Source organism: Lepeophtheirus salmonis, chromosome 13, assembly GCF_016086655.4.
Source record: "Lepeophtheirus salmonis chromosome 13, UVic_Lsal_1.4, whole genome shotgun sequence".
NCBI lineage: Eukaryota > Metazoa > Arthropoda > Copepoda > Siphonostomatoida > Caligidae > Lepeophtheirus > Lepeophtheirus salmonis.
The window spans coordinates 30,445,107-30,457,448 of NC_052143.2; the positions used below are offsets into that span (position 1 = coordinate 30,445,107).

Below are 12,342 nucleotides of genomic sequence, written 5' to 3' on the forward strand. Positions count from 1 at the left end.
ATAGCTATTCTATTTACAAAGGGGTATCCATTCATCCGATTGAATTCGTGTTTTATTCACATTTGCCAAAAATTGTTAGTAACTTTAATTCTTTTTAACCATCTGAGATTCTTACTTTTCCATACCCTTTCAATATACAAGAGAACCTAACTCCACTTTCCCGTGGAAGTCTCCATTCTGGAAGATGAATATGCCCTCTTTGAGTACCACATGAATTCCTCACGTATCTTGTATACCTCTGAAGCGGTAGTACATGAGTACAGAGTATACCTTACCAGATGGGTCGTTTTATGAAGTATATTTGGGTTCAACACAATGCCCCTTTCAGGTATGTTTAGTTGGAAAATGTCGAAAGAATTACAGTTTTCTTTTAAAATCTTGAGTAATCTTTTTCTATTTAGATTTATAGCAGATTTTTTTACATTTTTGGAGATATATATGCCTAGAAGAGCTGTATGAGGTTTTATCATCATATCTGGAAGTTTTTTTTAACCTTAGATTCCAAAGAAGTTATCACCTGAGTCGTTTCTATGTTTATTCGGAGTCAAGATTCGGCCTCAAATTCATTTACGATAATGAATATTCTATTCTTAGACCTTGTCATTTCTTGTTCATTATCTGAACATATAATGGAAAGGTCGTCAGCCTATAAGAGAGCCTTCAGAACCTTGTCTCCATCGATTGTAATGCTTCTAACACTTTTATCTTCTTGGATCCCATCCCATAACGCATGTATTGTCATCATAAACAAGGATGGTGAAATCACTTCTTCTTGTTTACAACCCCTTGAAATATCGAATTCTCCTTGTAGACGAGGTACTCTTAATTTGAAATTGGAATTTCCTAAAGTAATTGCTATTTTTCTGATCAAATGTTTTTAAAATTTTAATTTTTGGATTTATTTTTCAAGAAAAATCCGAAAACCATGCCTTCCCTAAAATATAATCCTGTAGACGCCCTGTTTTATATTAAAGATATCCATTTTGCCTTTAATTACTATAAAAAAGGAATTGAATTGATACAAATTGACAAATTAGATGTTAATTTGAATGAGTGTCGAGCATAAAAACAGTTACAAAGAAGGGCATTATATTTTATAAACTTTTTATTTATCTAAAATAATCTTTGGCTCAATATACACAATACATTATTTTTCAAATCATTATTTAACAATTATCTCCACAGTTTCCCCATCCCATAACATTTTCATTTATATCTAAAGATGTGGCACACCAATCAATGGATCCATTATCAACATTTGTGCAGTTATTATAAGTCTTTCCGTAATATTTGAAAGGAAAAATACATTTGAAGCCATCAGTCGTCCTACAGCCTAAAAAACAATAAAAAATATTAACTGCCCACCAAATACCTAGAGTTGTAGTATTGAGTCGGTCCTTAAATACAACGGATGAATATTGGTTCATTGATAAAGCAAAGTGTGTCTGTCTTTCAGAAGACTCATTTTTGAGCGTGCACTAATATATCTTAGAACTACGTGACTACCTGATTTAGGAAATAACAATGCAGCAACAAAGGTTATAGAAATAGCAAGTTATATCAAAGCACTTTTCGGTCTTATGGTTGACTTTCACCACGCTGTTTAATAGTGACGTCAAAGAGAATATACTCTGCCTGTAAATCATATAATTTCTAGTATTATATTATGTTAGAGTACGGCTGTTATACTCTATGACGTCTAAATCTGTCTGTCTTACGGTATATCAAATTGAAAATTCTAGCAAGCCTGATTACATTATAGTATAACGTTGTTTTTCTATAACCCTTGGGAAACACTAATGTAGTAACGAGGTGTGTAGCTAAAGCTCAGTGCGGCATATTAAGAAAAAAAAGAACAGAGGAGTACAATGTATCTGTTTATATTGGTAAAGCAAAGTTTTTCAGTCTTTGTATTGGTTCATTAACGCCTAATAATTCTGAACAATACTTGGTCAACCCAGTAGTTCATTAATGAAACAAAGTTTGCCTGATATTCGGTGGGGGGCCTTTTTTTGAGGGTGCCCTTGATATCTCAGTACAAAAATTACAATGGTGCAACGAGTGTAAAAAAAATCATCACCATTTATACATTGAATGCTTCATTGATGGCAAAAGGGCAAATATATATCAAGTAATTGATGGGGGGTAATAAAAAAATAATCCTTATGCAGATTACGATGCAATGCCAATAATAATTAACTAAAATTTCAAATATTAAATTTTTGTAAAAAGAAATTAAAAAATTAAATCAAATTTCAAGCATGAAATATTTTTGGAAAAATTGAAAAATTAAATTAAATTTCAAATATTAAATTTTTAGAAAAAACATTCAAATATTAATTTTTTAGAAAAAAATATTCAAATATTAAATTTTCTAGTTCAAAATTAACAATTCCTGAATTTGGGGCACTATTTTTTTTATAACTTAGCTAAGTAATACATTGTTAAATCCAGAAATAAGTAAGAATCGAATTGCAAATAAAACATTATTTTCCTTATGCCCATCAAATTTTGATTCCAGAAAAAAATACCCGATTCTTGGATTCCAATTATGATGAATCGTCCCATCACCTATTTCAAGGCAAGACGAAAATATTGTTTAAAATTAAGTACTTTTATAACTGTGTTTTCAATTTTGAATACTGCTTAAATAATAAATTCAATTTAAACTTGGGCATAATTATTCATAGATATAAAACAAGGGAAAATTATTCAACAATGAATGTGGGTAAGAGAGGTCCAGTAAAATTTTGTGTTACTGTTTAACTAGTTACTCCAAACAATTCAGGTACACACGTTTTCCTTTTTGCAGGACTAAAAATAGCACTGGACTTAGCTTTTTACTAGAAAATTTAATATTAGAAGAAAATTTGATATTAGAAGAAAATTTTAATATTTGAAATATAATTTAATTTTTTTCAACAAAAAATCCAACAACCCAAAAAAATAATAATTATGTAGACACCTTTGATCCCATTTATTGGTCCTATAAAAGGACCGACACAACACTACATATAAACATGGAAATTGTTCTTAGAGTCTCACCAGTTTTTACGGATGTCGTGCCTACAAATAATAAAATAAGTATGTTATATAAATTTTTAATTGCAAATCATGAGATCTACTTACGATCACACGCAGAGTTACAAAAGCCGTAACCATGGACGTGAGTATCAGGGTATAGAGAAACGGCACACCAAAACTTGGTGCTTCCTACATCAATGCAATTATTATACGCCTGAATACCATATTTGAAAGGAAATATACAGGGTACGCCATTTAGTGTGGAACATTCACTTGGCTCAATAGTTACATCAGCTAAAAAATATAAGTGATATAGAGGAGAAGTCGGGAAACAGGGGTAAATTACCCCAAATGAGGTAATTTAGAAAATTTTGGGGGTCATTTTTGTACAACTTTTTAGTGTTGAATGAAATAAACCACATGTCATTACCGTAGCATTCGCAGGAAGTGGGCTGGAGGGAATATAGGCCCCCCACAATAAATTTTTGCTTATTAAAAGAATCTTTTTTGGTCAAGATGAACATTTTTTACGTGAAATTAAGGGTAAAAAGTGATTTTTTTTGTGAATAAAATAGATTTTTGAATTTTTTTTTAAATTTACCTTTTTGTGAATAATTGTGGGTTTTTTGTAAAAAAAATCTTATAAATTAAATTTTCTTTTAACAGTAATGGATTTTTAAAATAATTTTCAAAAATTTAATAAACGAAATTTAATTTTTCACCTTTGTTTTTTTAAATGTAATTTTTTCTGAACAGCTATAGATTTTTCAAAAAAAAATTATTTTTTGATTTTTTTGCAATAAAATTCTAAAAATTAAACGCCTCCCAAGTTATGATCCTGTTGACGCCCATGTCCTAGTTTGGGAACAAATTATTTCGGTGTAACGCTTGAAAAAGTTATCCGACCGCTGATATAGAGAATATATTTAACCCTGCGTTACGTTTTTACGTAGATAGTTAACTAATTTTATTGCATGATACACAGACAATATAAACTCAAAACTACTCTATTTAAGTTTGTAATATTTTTTTTACTCTCCATTAGTAAACTGAGTAGGGAAAAAAATCCCAAAATAAAACTTATTTCATTACAAAATAAGCTGTTGAAGGATTATCGTTATTTTAAAATTATCTTAGAAACATTAATTTCAGATTTCAATAAGACATAATTTCTTATTCCTATAGAAAACCATTAAATCTAAATTTTTGATAAAAATTTAGATGAAGTAATAACTGTTTCAAATTCTTGCCCGTCAGTTTTTGATAAATTTGCCTGTAATATATAAATAATAGCCACAGCAATAAACTTTTGTAACTAATGCTTAAAAAAAGAAGCATCAAAGAAAAAAAAAGGAACGACTTTTAAGCAAAACTGTTAATTAAATTAAATAAATCTGAATTAAAAGTTGCTAAATATTCAAATAAGTAAAGTATTATCAATATAAATGAAGGTTAGATAGTATGATCTAATATTTTTAGGAGCAAACTGAAAGTACTTGCGATAAAATGTAGATTACAATGAACAAGGAACATTTTTATCAATATTGGGGAGTATAATATCCTTGTTCACTAATAGACGGTTAACATATCATCAACGATGACTTACTTTCACAGCTGAGGCTACAATTTTCGTATAATTTAACATATTTCGTGGAATAAGTCGACGTAGCACACCATGCCAGCCCATCATTGTCTAACTTTGAGCAACTGGAATAAAGCTTTTCCATATAATAAAATGGAAAAATACATTTATTTCCATTTTGAGTCAAACATTCTAAACGCAAATTATAATTAATGAATAAGAATGGTACTATATAACTTAAAAAACAGCATACCTGAAGAGTTTGTATTCGGAGTCGTAGTAGGAGAGGATGATGTGCTTGCGTTGGTGGTTGTCGTAGTGACCGAAGTGACTGTTTCTTTTGTTAGAATTAGAAGAAGAATAAAGTTAAACATAGTTATGAATTTGTATGATAAATGTCTTCGAGTGAAAAAAAGAACATTAAATTTGTCAAATTTAAGAGAATAAGTGAAATACTACAAAAGAATGGAGTAATTTACAGTTGCCAAAGATCAAATACACCCTTTCTACCATATATGTTATATATGGACTCAACACTTTTATGGCTTTTGCAATGTATGAGAGTCGGTAGTGATAAAGATATTACTTAATCAAACTTTACAGGACGTTAAAATGATCAAAAATAGATAAAATCCTTTCTATATGAATTTATAAAAAAAATAATTTATGAATCAGAGCTAGTTTTTCCGAATATACAAGGATATGTACTATGCATTCACTTTTCAGCTATTTTTATCCGTTGAATCTTGTAGGATTTACAGCAAGGGGTTTGGAATATTATGAACTCAAAAAGGACTCATCAAGTCCTTTTTTTTATTATGTATCTAATATTAATACGTGACTCGTAATTACATTCCTAGTAAATTAATTTTCTTTCTTTTCATACAGTTTATGAATCGAAACTAGTTTGCAGTTTTTGTGATATGCTGAATAGGGATTATCAGGTTATTGTGTAAGTGTAGGAGTAGTGCCTTTTTCAGTTGCTCTTCTTTTGTCTTATTACATTTGTTGTAGTACAAAACTGTTATAATATGTAATATAGTAGTATATAATTAAATACTTCGGTCTTTATTCATTTACAAATACGATCATACAATGGCGCAGTCGGTCTGCTACGAACTTTTTTCTGTGATATATAAATAAACATCCTTGAATATTTCCTGGAATTCAGCCTGATAAGATCGTTATTTATTTCCATATATCAAGGGATCATCACTATAGACGATTTAATACGATTAAGTCTTAACTGGATTTTTTAAACTCTTTGAAGACTGAAGCAAACTACTATTTTATTTTTATTTTTTTGTGAACACAATACTCTGTATAATAAACGCTCTTTATTAAATGATCCCCGATCCCCATGAACAAATTAAAAAACTGAAAGCCTCCAGGAGAAGATTGAAAGCAAATTCCACTCAGATTCTGAATAATATTCGAGCAAGTGAAGAAATTCGTAAGAAAGGAGACGATCCCAGTAAATTTGAAGCTCTTTTTCAAATTTAGGAAAAGTATTTTACGAAATATATTAAAGCCTAAACCTCTGTTTTAGGACATGAAGCAGCTGATGTACTTGACAGGGATACTGGTATTTGAAAACATGAGTTAGACTTTTGTTAAGCTAAGGGACAAATAGTGTTACTTCGTGGAGATTTCGAAGCAAATAAATTAAACTAATATAATAGAACTCAAACCCCTGAAATGATTACATCAAATATCTCATAGCCGAGTATATCGAGACAGAACATCAACCGCCCTTTTCTAGATATAACAATTCATCGGTTTATTGTAAAATTATTCGAGACTCATGCAATGTTCTAAGCGCTCGAGTGACACAAGAGTGGGATGTTTGTGGCTATGCTGTTTCCCTGGATGCTTAAAAATTATTCATAAATCTCTCGGTATTAAATCTCTTACGAGAAGGGACTCGGACTAGATAGTAGAATTCAGCATGTCTCACGTCAGAAGCCTCTGTAACCGGAATATATATATATATAAAAGATCTCTTACGTAAAAGTCTGTCAGAGAGTCAAAATTATAAGAATCTATATTACGAAATTACTGAACTAGGAGATTTTGTTAACACGGAGAAAATCACTAAAGGCAGTATGGGCATCGGTGTGTTAATTCAAGCTATTAAAAAAGACTCTGATGGAGCTAAATTAATGTGTGAAGATCCGAAATCTTTTAAAGATGCTATAAAGTGTATCATGGAATTAGAAACAGCGAGGTATTAATTTGGTTATGCTTTACAAAATGATATGTGTATTTTACATGATATCATCTAATTGTCAGATAATACAATTTAAAAAATAGGACCTCTATATGATAATGATTTTGTTTGAAAATAAATAACGTCTCTGTCATTCAACGGAGCATATAAGAGTTTTAACTCTTTCTTCATTTACAATTTGTTTTCCCTCTCTTCTCCGTCATTGATACTTATTTTAATAGAATCCTCAATTAAATATCAAAATAATTACTAACAGTAAGCAATAGCCAACTGTTAATCTATTAATAAAATACTCAAATCATGATTCATGAAAATACCGAGTGGTCCATTAGAATATGAACACTTTGAATTGTAAACTTCAACAAGATATAATTTATGAATTAACAATATAATTTCACCAAAATTAAAATTAGAAATAGACGTGTGTCTGAGCTCTCTTAATCATTGATGTAGCCGCTCTTAGTGATAATGATAGCCTCCAGGTGGTGGGAGAAGGACCTCCCTCATATAGTTTGGGCCTATGATCCTGTACCCGACAGGGAACAACACCAGAGGTGCTGCTTTTTTGTCAGAGGCTACAAAACATTTTTAACAGAGCCCTTCTTCCTCTCCAACGTTTTCGACTTGCTTACGGCATAGATGGTGGTCCTGGAGACGCCCAGCTGCTTGAAGACTTTTGTTGGGATTTGTCCTTCGTCAAGGAGTGTGCGAATGGAAATTCTTCAATCACGTTAAAGTGTCCTTTTCTCGACTTGTACGTAAGGTAGAGAGCTCACGTTTGTTTTGTTTTATAACTTATTGTTTATGCTTTAATATACCCGAATATTAATTAGAAATAATTGAATCAGTAAGCTTTCAGATTTCAATTAACCACCTGGTAAGCGTATGTCTTTATTAGACTCTGAATTGAATTAAGGATCGACGTTGCAGTAATTTCTGCAAGGTCCTTCCTATATACGGAGTGGACATTGTGTTTATTTCTTTCTTCAATAGTTGTTACTAAAACGTGGATAGTGAACTATGTAAATAAGAAACTCCAAAAAGAAAACGTATTTAACTAAATGAAAAAACTGTTGAACGATTATAATAATTAGGTCATTCAATTTTTGGATGACTCTTTAAACTATTATTTCCATTTTGCACTCTTACATATCATATAAAATGCTTAAAGTAATAAATTTTAATTTTTGACAGAAAATTTCTACGAATCAATCATTACTTTTTTCGAATTTTGAGAATCAAATTATTACCCATTAATGTGTGTGGGTTTATTTTTAATAATCCCTATAATATTATAATTTTGTTGCTCACATTGAAAAAAAAAAAAAAAAAGAATCACAGAAAAAGAACGCCTTTTCAGTAAAACAAGTTATCAAAAACACAAAACCTCGATGAAAAATGGCTCAAGATACGAAATAATCCATAAACTTGATAAATAAATAGCGGCATATAATTTAATTTAATTTTTCATGAGCATACTCACAAGAATTGGAGATAAAAAGTAGATTCAAAGGAACAAAAAAGATTTTTATAAATCTCCGATTATATAATAGCCCAGTTTACCAACGCAGGGTTAATCGTCATGACAGCTGATCTGCTCTTCGTCTATATATATACTTTTCAAATTCCACTGTCATTCTTTGGTTTCTTTTATTGTTACATATTGGGAGTTTAAGTTAAGTAATCAGCAAAGACATAACCCAAGTGGCCAACAAAAGACAAAGTCGTCCGTAGGGATTGGGCTGGAGTAGCTGTAGTCCCCCATCCCAAATTAAGGAATTACTAAATTATGAATTACTACTAATTATTACTTTTTACTAAAAAATTTAATAGTCTAAAATTAATTTAATTTAAAAAAAAAATCGAAAAATTTAATTTTCTGTGAATAGGTATAAATGTTTGAAATTTATCTACAAAAAATTTAATATTTAACAACTTTTTTCTGAACAATTTAATTCTTTTTTTTTTTTTTTTTTTTTTAAATAGCTGTGGATTTTTTAATTTTTTTCCAACAGGTTTAACATTTGAAATTTCTTCCCTAAAAATTTATTTTTTTGACTTTATCCCAAAAAATATAATATTTTTTAACTTTTTATGGAATTTAATTTTCAATTTACTAAAAAAAAATATTCCTATGCACTCCCTTGGAAGACCAATCGATTAATTTTTGTCAATAAATTGACTATTTGACTACTTTCTTGTACGCCAGAGGCGTTGAGTTTATTTGAATATGACTCCAATTACCCTTACAGCCCAATAAATCCACCCTTTCGACTGAATTAACAGGGGTAATTCTCTGAAGGAAAAGGAAAAGTATACATGATAACATAAAGTGACGTCATCCGTGGCATACTAAAAGTGACATCTTTGTTAGAAAAAAATATACTGATATGACAAGAAATCTACTCCACCAAACAAATCTTGTAGCTTCTTTTTTTTACAGCTTTGGTAATGAGTAATTAAATAATATTTCCCAACACTGTTTAAATATAACAAATGAAAGAGCTGTAAAGCATGTTCCTTTGTTAAGGGTTGCACCTGTGAAGCAAATTTGATTGAACACTAGGAACAAATAATGATCCTACACCTCTCTAAAAGTCCTTGAATAAAATTATAGAAAAAAGCTTTCTAAAATAATAATATAAAAATTTAAATATATATATATATATTTAAAATATTAAATTTTTAGAAAAAAATTTATTCCACATCTATATTCGCGAAAAATTATTATTTATTGGAATAGAACTTCAGAAATTAAATTTCTTTATATAAAAAAAGAGAAAAAAATCTTAAAATCAATTTGTCTTAAGTCAATTAATTACATTTGTGTGCGTCTAAAACTGAATACTCTGAAATTTTTAAAAATAATTAAATAATTATGTGAGTTTTAAAGTGGTCGCCGAATTAATCTATTTAACATGAAAGATGAGAGTCTTAGACACATGTCTATTCAATATGGCTGCCCATGTTCTCCACTACAAACTCCAGCCTGGACTGGAACTTGCTACATGACTTAGCGATGAAGCTCTGGTCGAGGTTGGCTCTGTCATTCTTGAGGGCAGACTTCAGCTGGTCCTTGGACTTGTATTGGATCCCCTTTAAACGCCCAAACGCTGCAAAGTCAAGCGACGAACAATTAGACATCGGTTGGCTTTTTCTTAAGCTTGCTGAGAAGAATCTTCGACCTTGTGAGGCGTTTTTCCTTGTCTAGACGCTTGACAGATGGACGACGGGTTCTCTTGTAGACCTTTAGGCCAAGATATTTATTAACTAGCCGGTCCTTGGTTCTTCTAATGACGTTGAACTTCCCGGTGAGGCCGCTGACGGTGACCTTGCCTCTCTTGTCATCGACAAGATTTTTTCACGGTAGCAACCATTTCGTCCGACCTTCGAAGCCTTGACTTAGATCTTGTGGTCGCCTCAGGATTCCTTTGGCTATCACACTGTAAACGGTGGTGCAGCTGCAGTCCAGAACCTTGACAATTTTAGTGGGAGTTTTTCCCCGCGCGGAAAGTTCCAAAATTGCGACTCGACATCTCTCCATATTATCGGCTGTTGTTTCACTGTTGTTATTTTGATTTTACTGGAGTTTTGTTTATAACTAGTCAAGACCTTGCCTCATAGTATAAACCAGTTTCAACTGAATGAAATCACGAATATGTGCATGGCGTAAAAATTTAAAGGAGTGTTCAGTTCTAGACGCGCACACCCTGTATTTTATCATTACTTTTCACAAATTGTTGAGAAATTGTTCATAGAAGACATGGTACCGAAATAACTATGTGCAAGTGACAACATAGCTTTCAAGTCCCAAATACTAATTTATCGGACAAATGAAATAGATTTATCTGAATCTAATAATTATACCCTCAGTAATTTTAATTTTAAACATGTACATCTCTAATCAAGTCGAGGGTCAAGTATTAAAATCTCTCCTCCAAGTCAAGGCTCCATAAAATTATATTAAATTCTTGTCAAACAAAGTAATCGACAGCTCCCCACAAAATCCAGTTTAAATTTTGGGGTTTGGGAGGCCGTAATGCCGGTTTCAATTTCTTTAAAGAATTAAATGTCTATAAAAGGTAGCTTGCTACTACATAAATGTGACACGTCAGCACAAAAGTATGATGTAATTGGTGTGTGCATAAAAATAGTATTCTTCGACATATAATTAATTCTATAATGAATTAATAATTCCTAAGGGGTGTGTTACAAATTCCACTTATAGTGGAATAAATTGATCATTAGAATAAAAAATTAGAAGTAATAGATTTTATTTGAATTATAAGTAACATCAAATAACGCACAAAACTATAGTTAACATTATTTAGTATCTAAATTCCACTAATCTAAATACAAATCCCGTAATTGACTCAAATCTTATATTGGGCTGTTTGCATTTAAAGGATGGACCAAAAATTATGTAGAAAATTTTTAAGCTTATATAACTTATGGAAGTTTTTAGATTTCGTTGTAAAAATTTCCATGGTAAATACGAGATCAATTGCCCGCAAAGCTTGTAAAAACCTTTTTTTTGTTATTCTTTATTTACGTGCATGAAAGGGAAACGTGATGCAGTCCTCAGGTTTCATTGCTTGGGGAAAAGTAATCCAGATATTTTTAAAGGCTTGAAGGTAATGAAGATTGACAGAACCTTCAGAAAACGCACCATAGACAGATACAAGAAGACAAATATATATCAAAAAAACAATGGATTGTTTCCATTTCTTTTTTTGTTTGTTCCATATTGCTTTACCTTTGACGCTCGACAAATATGAGAAAAAAAAAGGATAAGTAGGTACTTACGTCCATTACAAGAAGTTTGAATATATAGAAGAACCCATGCAAATAACAAAATGTTAGTACGCATGTCACACATAGTTTGCGAGAAGTTCATCCTTAAGGTAGTAAAGTACACTGATCCTGAATATATTTTTTATTCTACTACTTTGACGGATGAAAAGTTTTGTACTTATTGATAATCTATTCGATATACAACACAATATGTTATAGGTATTTAATTGCGAAAACAGAGAATGAATAAGTATCCAATTAGTTGATATTTATACACATATTTAATAAAAAAGTAGTTTCAATCAACACATTTTCAGCTGGGATCCCGCATGACGTGTTCTTTTCTGTAATTCCCCTAGATTAGTTTTGCATTTAATTTTAAAAATGACGATTATCATAGAATTATGAAGCCTTTTGTATTTCTACAGGATGTTTATCCACTTCAGCTAGTGAAATATCCTTGTAATAGAAGGTGCATAAATATAATACATGGAAGATATGTAAATTCCTGATCTAACATAATTTCTCTACACATTTTTAGGGGAGGGTTCTTTATTAATTTTTGAGTTATTTTACAAATTTTGGAATCGATTGTAGAACAGGGCGTTACCTCAGAAGCACAAAAATATACAGTATATTTCTTTGGCAGGTGTCTGCTTGTTTCTGCTTTTTTTCTCCTAATCAGTGTTCGGAACGTAGATTGGTTCAATAA

At 30.8% G+C, this 12,342-nt stretch overlaps 1 protein-coding gene across 2 annotated transcripts; it reads right to left on the bottom strand.

Moving 5' to 3' along the window:
- Nucleotides 1-1,087: 1,087 nt before the first annotated feature.
- On the bottom strand, nt 1,088-11,875 carry LOC121128291 (72 kDa type IV collagenase). Of its 2 annotated transcripts, none has more exons than XM_040723872.2 (6): nt 11,643-11,875; nt 4,860-4,943; nt 4,631-4,798; nt 3,130-3,318; nt 2,966-3,066; nt 1,088-2,571 (listed from the first exon to the last, which is right to left on the bottom strand). In XM_040723872.2, the coding sequence occupies exons 1-5, from the start codon at nt 11,731-11,733 to the stop codon at nt 2,987-2,989; spliced, it is 612 nt and encodes a 203-aa protein (XP_040579806.1). In that variant the 5' UTR covers nt 11,734-11,875; the 3' UTR covers nt 1,088-2,571; nt 2,966-2,986. The 2 variants fall into 2 exon arrangements, with proteins under 2 accessions (XP_040579806.1, XP_040579805.1); XM_040723871.2 differs by having other exon boundaries at nt 1,088-1,333; nt 3,046-3,066; nt 11,643-11,874.
- Between the last annotated feature and the right edge of the window lie 467 nt (nt 11,876-12,342).

Excerpts from the sequence above, each read along its gene's own strand:
- LOC121128291 (XM_040723871.2), bottom strand. The coding sequence starts at position 11,733 with ATGAACTTCTCGCAAACTATGTGTGACATGCGTACTAACATTTTGTTA. Across the intron at positions 4,799-4,859 it reads TCCGAATACAAACTCTTCAG|AATGTTTGACTCAAAATGGA; the intron begins GTATGCTGTTTT and ends ATTTGCGTTTAG. Across the intron at positions 1,334-3,045 it reads CACGACATCCGTAAAAACTG|GCTGTAGGACGACTGATGGC; the intron begins GTGAGACTCTAA and ends ATTGTTTTTTAG.